The sequence below is a fragment of the Tachypleus tridentatus genome, chromosome 12, assembly GCF_004210375.1.
Source record: "Tachypleus tridentatus isolate NWPU-2018 chromosome 12, ASM421037v1, whole genome shotgun sequence".
NCBI lineage: Eukaryota > Metazoa > Arthropoda > Merostomata > Xiphosura > Limulidae > Tachypleus > Tachypleus tridentatus.
In genome coordinates, this window is record NC_134836.1 from 117,141,587 (window position 1) to 117,156,483 (window position 14,897).

Below are 14,897 nucleotides of genomic sequence, written 5' to 3' on the forward strand. Positions count from 1 at the left end.
GTATCTTTCATATAACAAAGTTTCTATGTCAGAATCAAACCTGTCAGTATCAGGCAGGATACTAACAACAAGCCAGCACGGACACGAGTACAGATATTAAATTTAAGTGTTTTTACAAGTGTTCTTGTATTTTAAGTAGTTCAATATGGAACCCAAAATTTTTGTCTTAGGAACCTTTTGCAAAAACGTTTTAGACGAAACCTTGTATACAAAGGTCATCTACAGGAACACAGCAATCAAGTCACAACAATAATGACAGAATAACACCGTCACAAAAACAAATCAATAACTATAAGGAAAATCAGTTACTGATATGATCATTCATCTTGTCTAATGGATGACCTAAAATGTTATATATGTTTAAAAATCTTAAACCTCCACTAACTTTGGAAGAGTACAACGTTCATATCATTTGAGGTAACAACATGATATTTGAAACAACTACACTTCTTAAATGGATTAGAAGAAACTAAAAGTTTACCTCAGCACAGATTCAGTTGATTTGGAATGGCCTAGTCACCCATATGTTTCCTATTATCTTTCTAAAGTTAGTGTCACTTACTTGTATGGCACGAAGAGCTGACTGTTTGTCAGCAAATTTGTAAAACCACAGTTTTTCCTGGAAGAAGATAGATTTCCATCAAGTTCCCAAATCGACTAAACAAGTTCTCGAGCATTTTGTGTGGTAGTCGTTGGGCATGGCGATGAACAATCGCTCTCCTTCATCTCACTACCAGGCTTGGCTAAAGGTTGGGGTGGAGGTAGTCCTCAAACTCTTGCATACTGTTCCCAGTGTTTGGCATTAAACCTATGTAAAAAGTGTCTTATAAAACCATCAGTTCCACATAAAACCTGTAGTAAAGGGATAAAATAGTCATACCTTGAGTTATACAATTATATTACAAACAGAAAAACCAAATGTAGCCACAGTATTTAAAAACAATTTCAACTTAGTAGGCATGTCAATGATAGTATGATTAAGAAAAATGGAAATAATATCTATCAGAGCTTGACAGATTAATGCCACAAAAATAATTAATGTAACAAAGAGGGAAAACAAACAAAATGAGTGAATATACTTGAAACTAATGGTTACTAAGGCGATGAAGTAACATGACTGGCAGCTGATGTACTTTGACTTCTAGTAATTTTGCAAAAAAAAACAGAAATAAGTGTGTTAGAGAAACTTCAGACTTGTGAGAAGGATGTCCTTGTGTGCTGAGAAATACAAGTTAAAAATCTCAGTATTTACATTTAGAATTCTGTCTGACTGAGTTTAGACAGTATAAATTTCTCAGGTAGCCAATACAATACAGAACTATTTTAACCCTCCATTCAAGACTTTTCATCATTTCTATTGTAAATGTATATAGTTTAAAATATATCAGTCTCTACACAACAAACAGTACCCCTACAAAACTCGTGGTTTAATGCACTGACACAGCTAGTTAAGTTACAATGATTTAATGTGATCTACAAGTTTCACAGAATTTATCTGGTATTTTTACTCAATTCTCATGTTTCATGAATCTAGTGTTTGTACTGTTATACGTACTAGAGGTGTTCAATTCATTAACTATTTCTTTTAATCAGTATCATACATAGATAAATATTTTGCATTATAATACATAAAACTATGTAAAATGAGATGAGTTATGAAATTAAAAATCAGGAAAAGACATTACCAATGGTTTATTCACGACTCATTTTGTTTCAACTCTTAATATAAATGCTCACTTAGCTAAAAAGAAATGGATAAACTTTTTGATATTAAAGCATGCCAAACTATATTGTTTTCAAAGTTATGTGCACTGCTAGTAACAAAAGTCTAAATTGGATGAAACTATGATATTGTGTTATGTTGAATTGTTAAACTTTATTTAGACGTGGATTACAAGACTGAAAAGATTTTACAGTCATCACAATTTAAAGTGTACTAATATTTTAAATAGGCCAAAGACAATGTCATGTGTCATCAAAACTGGACAACACATACAGGCCAAAGGCAATGTCATGTGCCATCAAAATTGGACAACACATACAGGCCAAAGACAATGTCATGTGCCATCAAAACTGGACAACACATACAGGTCCAAAGACAATGTCATGTGCCATCAAAACTGGAACAACACATACAGGTCAAAGGCAATGTCATGTGCCATCAAAAACTGGACAACACATACAGGCCAAAGGCAATGTCATGTGTCATCAAAACTGGACAACACATACAGGCCAAAGGCAATGTCATGTGCCATCAAAACTGGACAACACATACAGGCCAAAGGCAATGTCATGTGCCATCAAAAACTGGACAACACATACAGGCCAAAGGCAATGTCATGTGCCATCAAAAACTGGACAACACATACAGGCCAAAGGCAATGTCATGTGCCATCAAAAACTGGACAACACATACAGGCCAAAGGCAATGTCATGTGCCATCAAAAGCTGGACAACACATAGAGGCCAAAGGTAATGCTTGTTTTGGTTTTTCAAGAAATGCCTACTCCTGATTAGCTGAAAGAATTACTTCAACAATATCTTCTATAATAACTGCTTGTAAAATAATTTTAATACCTGAAATCTCTAAAATGATCCAATATCTACTGTAATAGCTTGTCCAGAATTATTTAGATAATCAAAATCTGTGTTAAGCAATCTTCAAATAAAACTTAATAATGCATTATTACCCAGGGTTTTTTTTTCAACAGTTCACAAGCAGTAAAATATGTGAAAATAAAACCAAGCTGTATTTTTTGTAATTTTTTTTAAATATCTTGAAAAGAGATTCAACTTAACAAACCTGGAGAATTGTTTACATGAAAACCGACATTCTTCAACACGTTAGTTGCCTCCGAGATTTTTTCCACCAGTGATGCAATATGATTAGTCAACTGTCCAGCTGGGGCCGAGCCCAGCATTGTATCAGGTCGAGCACTGTAAGAGAAAAAAACAATTTTAATATTTGAAATTTTAAAGAAAAAAGTTTTTATCAAATGACTTGAGAAGAAACAATACTGCTACATTTTTAAGGCACTTAACAGGAGTGAAACACACATACAAATAGTTTTAAATATTTTGAGTAATGGATTTCAAAGAACATGTAGCATAACTGTCATAAGTCAATCAAGCTCATTATATTTAAATACAGGGTGTCCCAAAATAAACATACCATAAAAGTCAATTAACTTTATTACTTGATATAATACAAAGCAAAGCGTCCTCTGAAGACTGAAGTTTTATTAAAGTTATTTATTATTTATATTATATAACTTAATCATTTGTTTTACTGCAGACTTCAGAATAGATCCTGTTTTAAGTAAAATGGCAACTACCGAAGACGTCCGACCATTTGGATTTTATTTTTGGGTATTTTCGAAAACAGAGGTCTGTCATGACAAATTTAGTTTTAAGATGTGTACAATTAATTACAATCTATGTGTAATAGTTTCTTTTACCAAAAAATTCCTTAGCACAGTAAAATAAATACCAAAACCTTACAACATGCTTTTAGAACACACAACTTCATACATATAAAAAACAAAATCATGCACAAGGCAACACACAACTTCATACAGATAAACAAAATCATGCACAAGTCAGTCTTTTATTTGATTTCATACACAAAAAATGGTAGTCATTGATAATAACATAACTAGAGGGGAAACAGCACCAATGACAGTGTTCTAGAGGGGGAAACAGTGTTCTAGAGGGGACACGAGCACCAATGACAGTGTTCTAGAGGGAAGCACCAATGACAGTGTTCTAGAAGCATGAGCACCAATGACAGTGTTCTAGAGGGGGAAACACGAGCACCAATGACAGTGTTCTAGAGGGGGAAACACGAGCAATGACAGTGTTCTAGAGGGGAAACACTGAGCAATGACAGTGTTCTAGAGGGAAACATGAGCAGCAATGGCAGTGTTCTAGAGGGAAACACGAGCAGCAATGACAGTGTTCTAGAGGAAACTGAGCACCAATGACAGTGTTCTAGAGGGAAACATGAGCACCAATGACAGTGTTCTAGAGGGGGAAACATGAGCACCAATGACAGTGTTCTAGAGGAGGAAACATGAGCACCAATGACAGTGTTCTAAAGGGGGAAACATGAGCACCAATGGCAGTACTCTAGAGGAAACACTGAGCACCAATGGCTGTGTTCTAGAGGGGGAAACATGAGCAGCAATGGCAGTGTTCTAGAGGGAGGAAACATGAGCAGCAATGGCAGTGTTCTAGAGGGGGAAACATGAGCAGCAATGGCAGTGTTCTAGGGGGAAACATGAGCACCAATGGCAGTGTTCTAGAGGGGGAAACATGAGCACCAATGACAGTGTTCTAAGGGGAAACATGAGCACCAATGACAGTGTTCTAGAGGGGAAACACAAGCACCAATGACAGTGTTCTAGAGGGGAAACATGAGCACCAATGACAGTGTTCTAGAGGGGGAGCACCAATGACAGTGTTCTAGAGGAAACATGAGCACCAATGACAGTGTTCTAGAGGGGGAAACACGAGCACCAATGACAGTGTTCTAGAGGGGGAAACACGAGCACCAATGACAGTGTTCTAGAGGGGGAAACACGAGCACCAATGACAGTGTTCTAGAGGGGGAAACATGAGCAGCAATGGCAGTGTTCTGAGGGGAAACTGAGCACCAATGACAGTGTTCTAGAGGGGAAACACGAGCACCAATGACAGTGTTCTAGAGGGGAAACATGAGCACCAATGACAGTGTTCTAGAGGGAGGAAACATGAGCACCAATGACAGTGTTCTAGAGGAGGAAACATGAGCACCAATGACAGTGTTCTAAAGGGGGAAACATGAGCACCAATGGCAGTACTCTAGAGGGGGAAACACGAGCACCAATGACAGTACTCTAGAGGGGGAAACATGAGCACCAATGGCTGTGTTCTAGAGGGGGAAACATGAGCAGCAATGGCAGTGTTCTAGAGGGAGGAAACATGAGCAGCAATGACAGTGTTATAGAGGGGGAAACATGAGCACCAATGGCAGTGTTCTAGAGGGGGAAACATGAGCAGCAATGGCAGTGTTCTAAAGGGGAAACATGAGCACCAATGACAGTGTTCTAGAGGGGGAAACTGAGCACCAATGACAGTGTTCTAGAGGGGAAACATGAACCAATGACAGTGTTCTAGAGGGAAATAATGAGCACCAATGGCAGTGTTCTAGAGGGGGAAACATGAGCACCAATGACATGTTCCAGAGGGGGGAAATGTATACTTTTCACAACAATGCAATATGACCCATAGTGGTAGAAGAGTTAATTAGAAGAATCTTTAAACTCAAGGTAACATATTTAATAACCACATAACATTCTCTTTTCTGTTGCTTCTGATATCTTAATTTTAAACACAAGTATGAAAAAATAATTACTTTAATTTTAAATACCACCTGTACATGCTGCAGTAGAACAATTTAATTTTCTCGTGTTTTAAACTTAATTTTGTCTGGTGTGTGAATAAAAGATTATTAATGTTATTTAGACAGAATTTTTTCATGATTTCAATGTATGAAAAATAGGGGAACTAATTACTTTCTTAAAGTTAAGAATAAAACCAATGACTTTCTTGTACATTAAGATTCAGTTTTTAAGTAAGAATAAAACCAATGACTTTCTTGTACATTAAGATTCAGTTTTTAAGTAAGAATAAAACCAATGACTTTCTTGTACATTAAGATTCAGTTTTTAAGTAAGAATAAAACCAATGACTTTCTTGTACATTAAGATTCAGTTTTTAAGTAAGAATAAAACCAATGACTTTCTTGTACATTAAGATTCAGTTTTTAAGTAAGAATATAACCAATGACTTTCTTGTACATTAAGATTCAGTTTTTAAGTAAGAATAAAACCAATGACTTTCTTGTACATTAAGATTCAGTTTTTAAGTAAGAATATAACCAATGACTTTCTTGTACATTAAGATTCAGTTAAGTAAGAATATAACCAATGACTTTCTTGTACATTAAGATTCAGTTTTTAAGTAAGAATATAACCAATGACTTTCTTGTACATTAAGATTCAGTTTTTAAGTAAGAATAAAACCAATGACTTTCTTGTACATTAAGATTCAGTTTTTAAGTAAGAATAAAACCAATGACTTTCTTGTACATTAAGATTCAGTTTTTAAGTAAGAATAAAACAAATGACTTTCTTGTACATTAAGATTCAGTTTTTCTTTTCAAACAGTTTACGCTACATAAATGCTTCTGTTAATAGGCTGTTCAAACTGCCACACTGCACTATAAGCATTTATATTAAAATAAAACAAAACAATTTGTTTTCAGTGTAAGAAAAAGGGTCTAGAGAATTGCCTTGTATGATTTACTCAGAAATTAAAACTTTTAAAAACTGCATTGTGCACAAATAAACTAAGCACTCAGATGTGTCAAATGTTAAACTTATGATAATAACATACTTCACTCCTCCACCAGTTGAGATGTCCACAATTTGTAGCATAAATCCTGGTGGATATTCCAGACGACAGATTTTCTGTCTTGCCCATGCAGCGGCCTCAGGATTGCTGAACTTTAGGCTAGCAAGACCTAAATCAGTAAAGTGGTATTTAGAAAGGATAAGTAGTCCCCATAAGACCAGTTTTATTGTGTTTTTAAAGTAAACCACATTCTAAAGACTATTAATTTCAATAGTATTATGTTATTTTTATTTAAACAACATATTTACTTGATATTATATCAAGTATGTTTGTTCTTTAAATAGGAAAAAGCCTATAACAAAAGTGGTATAGTTTGCAGTCAACACCTTTTGGGAAAATTACAAATCATTTATGTTAGTTCCACTTGCATTAAAGTTAATGCAATATCTTGAGGACGGTATACTTGTATGTGTTAAGTACCTTAGAAAGGAATGCTCGGAAAGAAACGTGACCAGAATTTACATCACAACGTTCCAGTCCAGGAATCAAGTCAAACAGGTGATAAAGTTGTTAAGTAGCTTGCTGCCTGCGGAACTGCAACATTGACTCTAAGAATATCGTCAGCTACAGTAGCAGGCATACACTGAGTAGCATCAAACCCGTATTCACTAAAATTAAACCAAAATTATTACAATTTTATCACATGGACTTAGAACTCATCAAAACAACATACAATGAAATTAAAGGTAAAGCAAAAACTGGAATGTTTAGTCCATACTATTAATCAGTGAAGGTTGTGTTTATGTTTTGAACACCTGTCCTTTTGTCGAAGAACACTGTGAAATATTTATATTTTGAAACTTGAGATCAAATAAGTTTCTACTCAAAATAGTAACTTATTTTCATTATTAAAACTGCAATATAAAAAAATAACCAAATACAGACATTTTCTACACTTCCACTATTAATCACATAGGTAGCATGTATTATTTCTGTAAACTGATTAACACCAATCACCACATTACCTTCCAGTATTCAATCCTTCATGGTGATTCAGTATGAAACTACACATGAAATATTTTCAATTGGTTAGTATGACGATTTATGTTAAACCTTTTTAGAGGTAAAACAGAAACCATATACAATTTAATACATAAGTGGACACTTATATTTACATTTAGAAAAACTGCGGAGGTGTTGTAACAAACTGGAAAGTGTTAAGCCTACATTATATTTATTAATACAGTGTACTTTCCAGCTAGTGCATTTCCAGAAAAGCCTATTTGACTTTTACGTACAAACTGAAAAAACCCACAAACAGATAAAAAAAAAAAATTCAGATTTTGTTGTGCGGAAAACTTTCCAATTACATTTACTGACTTTTATATTTGCTTCACATTGTTTTTATCATCCTTGAGTTGAAATGCCTCGCTACCACACAACACTTACGTGTTCCTGGAAAATGTCCAATCAGAGGAGTAGACTGAGGTGGTGGTGGTGGTGGTGGTGGAGCTCCTTGTGAAGCATCAAAACCCCAAACCCCACCTCCTAAACCAAGATTTTGTCTCGCTGGGAATGACTAGATGGTCTTGGGTCTGCAAACTTAGCCTTGAAAGCTAAAAGTACAGAAAATAATTTTTTACAAGGTGTTACCTCTAAAGATAACTTGTATCAAATAAATTAATCTAATACTTCAATGCACAGCAACTGTACTATACTTTGTTGGCTGAATTAACTATGTCTGTATGTTACAGTGGGCCGACATTGTGAGAGGGCAAGAGGTAATGCAGTAAACTAAATCAACAAACTGGGTTTACCTGTAGAATTGAAGAGAGCTTTCCTGGTTTAATCCTAGTAAAGAGCGAGTCCACTAAGATTCTTAAGAAATAAAGTACCAATGAAATAGAATGTAAAACCCACAACAAACACAGATAGCTGTGAGAGGCTCGACTGGTTTTAAAAAAATAAACTTTGATTATCTACTACCAACAAGCCTTTAATTTCACTGGTAAAACTTAACAGGTAGAAATATTCTGAAGAGGTGTAGGAAAAAAAACAGAACTGAAATAATCACATACTGGTATAAGTTGTGTTTTTTAAAGACAGAAATATGAAACATTAAAATATGACACAAATAACTGATGACCAGACTTTTTCTGTACTTGTTATACTCTAATTAGTAACCCTGAAATGAGATAAAAAATATTAGATTTATAATTTTTCTTAGAATTAAGCCTTGGTAATTAAATCCTCTACATGTTACTACTGTGATATTGGAAGTGTTAGTAATATTATCTTCTACGTTATTCTTGAATCTCAGAAAGCATAATATTAACAGACAGATAAGTATTATTAATAAGTAAATAATTCATTCTTTTGACAAATTCTCCCATTACTTATGAGACAAAATTTTCCATAACTATACATGTAACATCCTTTCTTCACATTTCTACAACTAAATAACAATTTGAACTTGTTATAAGTGGAAATAAACTCATCATAGTTACTTCATTCCAGTGATGTAAGTATGCCTCTGCACATGTTTCAGAACTTTAACCACTATTATAGGGAAATAAATGTAGATTGTCTAATTAATTTATTATGTAGAGGGCTTGTCCTCTGCAGTTACACCACAGCTTTATGTCACTGGATTACAGAACATCTTTAAATAAGAATCTTACAAGTTGATTGTAGACAATAAAGGAATTAGACAATTAAAACAAGTGAAATTAAGAACAGACTAACAGACAAAGATGTCAATAACCAGTAGAGTTAAGCAGCATGGCTTGCAAGCAAATGAAAGTACGGAGATAAAAACAAAACTCTGTCTCTGCATGTGTGTGTGCATTAAAGACTTCTCTTTTTTCACCAGAGGTAAAATTAAAAAAAAGATATTGGTATTCAGATACACAAAGTAAATTATATGGTGAAGTAGAACAGATTCAGACATCCAGAGTTACTTTCCTGTTGTTGTCTAGATTTGGGGATAATTTTAAAGCTCCCTAACTTTCCTTCGGTTGTGGCCACAAACAAATTTGGCAGAATGATTAATTTACTGCTAGCTTTGCAATGATAAACTGAATGAAAATAACAAAGTTAAAAATAAAGAAAAATATTTTACTTCCTGAATTTATTGTTTTATACATAAAAACAACCGTAATAACAAAAGAAACTTTCAGTAAAACCAGAAAGGTTCTGAGAAACCTGTTAACACACAAAGAACAAACTGTATATTTCATAGCTTCCAATAACTTAGTCAGAGAAGGCTTAAGTTGGTATTAAAAACATCAAAAGGAAAAGAGGAGTACTTGTCACTAATTAAAAGTAAGACTTACTCTTTGGACAGTTCAAAGTAAGACTTACTTTTTGGACAGTTCTCAAAAGCATTTGCAGCTGACGACATTTTCAAATACTTGACATAACCAAATCCTTTGCTGTCCCCTGTACTGTGATCTCTAACTATGTTCACACGATCCAGTTCACCATATTGTTCAAAGTCCTTTTTTAAATCATCCTCTGTATAAGTTTTGAACCATCACAAATAGACGCTTAACACCCGTTCCTCCTCGTTTGCTTCCTTTTTTACTTCCATCTTCCCGGTTATGAGCTATCCTCACCTGACAAGAAAGTATCTAAACAGTGAGTGAAAACAATAACGTTTACACCATATACCAAAACTTAAGTAGATAGCCATTTAGCTCCTGAACAACAAAGGATTTCTTAAAATGGTTTTCCTGTTTGCAACATAGAAGGGTGACAATGTTTATATTAGTCAAAACTCTATGAAGTGTATGTGTGTACATAAAAATATGTAACCTATGACATTGTTCCAACACTTCTAGTTAAAGTTTAATTTGATTTCAGTTTCTCTCGTAAGTGGACAACCATCTGCAGGTGAATCTTTGTTTTTTTTATGAATGGACAGCATACTACAGGAGAAACTGAGTTGTTTTTTTATATATCAGCAGAAACATACCCAAAGATCAATTGTAGTTGTTTTATGAGTGGACAGTAATCTACAGATGAACTGAGTTCTTTTCTTTGAGTCAGGAGTAAATTAGTGGACTCCACATGTCAGAACATGCTTCAAAGACCATTTAAACTATAGCAACAAATGACCATTTTACCGTGAAAAGTACATTTTCAAAATGTAATAGATTTACTTTGAAAACTTTATTTAATATTTATTCCATAATTATACACAAGTTTGTTTACACATTTACACATGTTAAGTATTTGCACTATAACTACTGATGTAGCATGTGCACCTTCATAAACTTTGGTAGACATTTATTAAAGATTACATGTATCTTGCAAACAAAAAAATCAGATAATTAAATTTTTACTAAATATTTGTTTGTAAAAATAGTGTTTCATTACTAGTCTGAGTGCAAAGTGATTTCATGTTATGATTAAGAAACCTTTTTGTCCTAAAAAATCTAAAATATTATTTGTGTACTTTCTAAAACTTCCTAAATACATTTCAAACTTTTATTTTTAGTAAGACTATATTTTTGTTGTTTTCAATACACTTAAATAATGAGGGTCCGTCACTTAAACAGCCTCATAAACGTTATAAAAAATTAGAAAATACAAATGGTTTTTTGTGCTACAAAATACATGTTACAGTTTTTTCAGTATCTTTGTACACTAGTTTTACTTTTCTATACTATGAGTTGTTGCTTAATTAGCAATGTAAAATGAATTTAATAGTTGATAATTTTGACATCAAGTACACCATGCTTTGGATGGTACTCTCTAAAAGGCCATTGTCTACACCCTGAACCCCATCCACAGACCATTTCATAATGCTTGTTGACTTGCATTAAAAATTGTTATTAAATTACTATTTTATGAAGTTATGTCAATAAGTTTGGAATCAAACTGTAAATTATAATTCAAACTTTTAGTGAGTCGCAGGGTATGTCGAATGCAGCACTTTAAAATTAGATGCTTCTGATGTCAAAACACTAAGTCTGTAGTTTTGTACAAATTACTAATATTGAAAAGCTAGAATATAAAATAAGAACATTTGTTTTATTTTGCTGAGATACGGCTTATGCACTGAATCAAACACACTGACCCTGTTCACCTCTTTCTATATTTTGAAATGGTCTCATATATTCTTACTACAATATATGACAAATAACCAATCAACAGCTTAAAATATCCACCTGATGGTTTTCTCAGCCATTTTAATCTATGAAAAGACTAACATATTCTTACAAACCAAGATTTCATGAAGTTAGTTTGTGTCTTCAGTCTGCTCAAAGTTTCATGACTTTATAAATTTAAATATATCTTAGTTACTAAACTTAATAAATTATAGTGGAGTTTTATAGTATCAGTATAGTTTTGTATGATTTTGTGGTTATGGAACTGTATATATAAAAACCTAAAAAAAATGTTTTGTTCGATATCCTCAACATGCACAATTTTAATAGGCTTAACAACCCATGTCCAGCAGCAACCAAGTTCAAAGGTTGTAATGAAAAAGAGAGAATTGTTTGCTTTACTTCTTGAGTTGTTGTTCTATATTTTAATACAAAATAAATTTAATATTTTATTTCTAAATAGTAATAAATATAGAACATACAATAATTGAAATGTGACTATACATTACAAAATAGCCAAGACAGGGAAGTCTTAAAGCTCAGTTTTATATTACTGGATACGTAAAGGGTGCACTGTCTAAATGGAAGTTATATAATGTTAGCTAAACAGAACTGAAATGTCAATATAATAACTAGACTAAACATTTGTTTTTTTGTGTAATAATAAGTTGTCATTCTAGCACGAAAAAGCAAAATTTATCTTTTTTTTATGATAGTTATAAGTTTGTCAAGTGACAGACCCCACACAGAATATAGAAAATAAAATATAAAGTATTATTAAAAACAAGCATTTGAAATGTATTTAAGAGTTTCTAGAGATTACACAAGTAACATTTGAGATTTTTAGGACGAAGAATAGTTTTCTTAACCATAACATGAAATCACTTTGCGCGCTCAGACTAGTAACAAAACAGACTATTATTCACAAACAAATCTTTCTTTAAAATATTTCATTAAAAAATCTGATTTTTGCTGTACAAAATACATGTATTCTTTATCAATTTTCTACCAAATTTTGTGAAGATACAAATGTTGTATAGAAAGTTATAGTACAAATACTTAACGTGTGTAAATGTGTAGATGAATTTGTATATACTACATCAAGCCCATAGCAAAAGGGTTAACTGGATATTTCAATGCCTCCCACCACTTGTGTATTATATACCCTTGTCTTAAATACCCTTTTACTTTTTTGTTTTCATATAAAGTCTTACAAATTTAGGGTTAATATGTTACATTGAAAAGAGAAATTCGCTTTCTTTCCTTACCAACACAAATTTTTAATGCACTTTGGATCTTTATTTATTATGAACAGTTAATCTCATGGATTTTAACTTCAGATTTCATCATCTATACAGGCAACACAGATGATAAATTTAAATGCTATATAATTCAATTAAGAGATACTGGACATAAATCTGATATTTAGAATTACACTGCACTGCTAATACAAACTAGATAAAGTGATTTTGCAAATTATGTCAAATTCTATATGCAATTAATTTGATACTTCCCCGATCTGGTTACTTCTGGTGGCATTACTCGGGAAAATTATAAATCTACAAGTTATCAAACAACTCAATAAAGCATGAAGGAAACTATATAATTTGTTATAAGCAGTTTGAAAACTTTATAGGACTTGATATGTCTGTTAGAAGAAAAGACGGTATCTTGGCTTCCATACTGCAATTGTATAAAGTTAAAATGTCTTGTTTTCTTTCAAACGGAAGCTAGTGCAAGTCCAATAGCATTATCATACTACTATGCCTAAAGTTCCCTACAAATTTTCATGTATAATAAACAGTTAATAATAACAGTCTAAAAAAAAATGGAACCACAAATGATTTCCATCTTTTCTTAATTTTAAATATGCAAGACAGTCAAGTTTATCCTGTTGTTAATCCAAACTGTTTTTTAATCAAAAGGACAAGTGAAACACATTCTGTAAAGTTAGTTACAATACTTACTACAAGCCAAGGGTTCTGGACACCCAATAATATACGACTAAATATCTTTTAGCCAATTTGTTAATTTAAAATACTAATGACACTTACATTTCTATACTTGATAATAATAATAAAAAAACAATATATAACTTGTAAACTGTACACTTAACTAAAAAAATTGTAAACTAATAACCTATTGGTTCACGATACTGATATAAAATTAAAGCTTTTTTCATTTATTTTCTTGTTATTCATAACTATAAGTTAAGCCTAAATATTGTTAACTTTTATTGAAGAATTTCAGCAGCAATGTTAGTCGGTGTTAAATGTTGTTGCACAAACCTTCATTGGGATTTGGTTTTCACGTATACGTTTCCCGTCCATTGTTTCCATAGCTATCGCCGCCTCTGACGTTTTTGAAAATCTCACATAAGCTACGCCTTTAGGCTTATTGGTTGACCGGTCTTTCACAACCCAAATATCTTCTATTCTGCCAAACTTTTCAAATGTTTCGCGAATTTCTTCTTCCGTTGTTTGTTTATCGCACAAAATAAAAAGCCTACTGTGAGGTGGAGCACCATCATGTCTGTCCTTCCTGTCTCTATCAGAGGATTTGGAATTGGAAGCGTTTTCTCCATAACCTCCAGTATAGCCTTTCCAATAACCACCGTAATCCGCCATTTTAACACGCTTTGAACAAAATTGAATCGTCTTAACTGCCTTTATGCGATTGTTCTGCCCTCTCAATTCTAGCGGTACAAATTATACATTTTAAAACTTAAAAAAATTAAAATGTGGTAAAAAAACTATTACGATGCAATTAAACAGTTTCTGACTTTCTTTCTTTCTTAAATTTCAAAAGGTTAAACAGCAATTGTTCTCAGCTTTGCTGCCAATTTAGTTCTATCGTAGATAGGCAATATTATCAATGTAAATGGAAACATTCGTCAAAATACTAGCAATTACACAATTCTTTTATCAAACTGTCTTTGAATGTATAATCAATTGGCATAACTTATTTTACTGAACTTTTGTGACAGCTAATGTTTAAATTTTTTCACACAGTGCAACGTACGGTGTTCACTGAGTGAACACTTTATTTATTATATTATTAAAACCCTCGGTCGCGAGAAAGTATGGTATTTTACTAAAAACTGGTCGGAAAATAATGAAAAAGTGGATAAAGCACAATAATAACTATTAATAAACAGTTTAGCTACATTAGTTTACCTCATATCATAACAACTTTTATGTATTCTCAAGACGGTTGGTATGTGTATTAGCACGTGAATTAAAATAAAGTACAGAACAACATTTCGGCCTGAGGTCATCTTCAGGTTAAAAATCTTCTTTGTTAGTCTAGAGATGACTTAAGAAGGTCGAAACGTTTACTTTATTTTAGTCCAAGTCCTAATACCCATACCAGCCGTCTTGAGAATAC

At 32.9% G+C, this 14,897-nt stretch overlaps 1 protein-coding gene and 1 long non-coding RNA gene across 2 annotated transcripts; both read right to left on the reverse strand.

Moving 5' to 3' along the window:
- Nucleotides 1-562: 562 nt before the first annotated feature.
- LOC143234470 (uncharacterized) lies at nt 563-7,064 on the reverse strand. The gene is made up of 4 exons (XR_013018682.1): nt 6,909-7,064; nt 6,439-6,565; nt 2,804-2,937; nt 563-808 (listed from the first exon to the last, which is right to left on the reverse strand). It is a non-coding gene; the product is annotated as an uncharacterized LOC143234470 (long non-coding RNA).
- Nucleotides 7,065-7,845: 781 nt separating this feature from the next.
- LOC143234469 (RNA-binding protein 45-like) lies at nt 7,846-14,176 on the reverse strand. The gene is made up of 3 exons (XM_076471858.1): nt 13,799-14,176; nt 9,760-10,013; nt 7,846-8,012 (listed from the first exon to the last, which is right to left on the reverse strand). The coding sequence occupies exons 1-2, from the start codon at nt 14,135-14,137 to the stop codon at nt 9,906-9,908; spliced, it is 447 nt and encodes a 148-aa protein (XP_076327973.1). The 5' UTR covers nt 14,138-14,176; the 3' UTR covers nt 7,846-8,012; nt 9,760-9,905.
- Between the last annotated feature and the right edge of the window lie 721 nt (nt 14,177-14,897).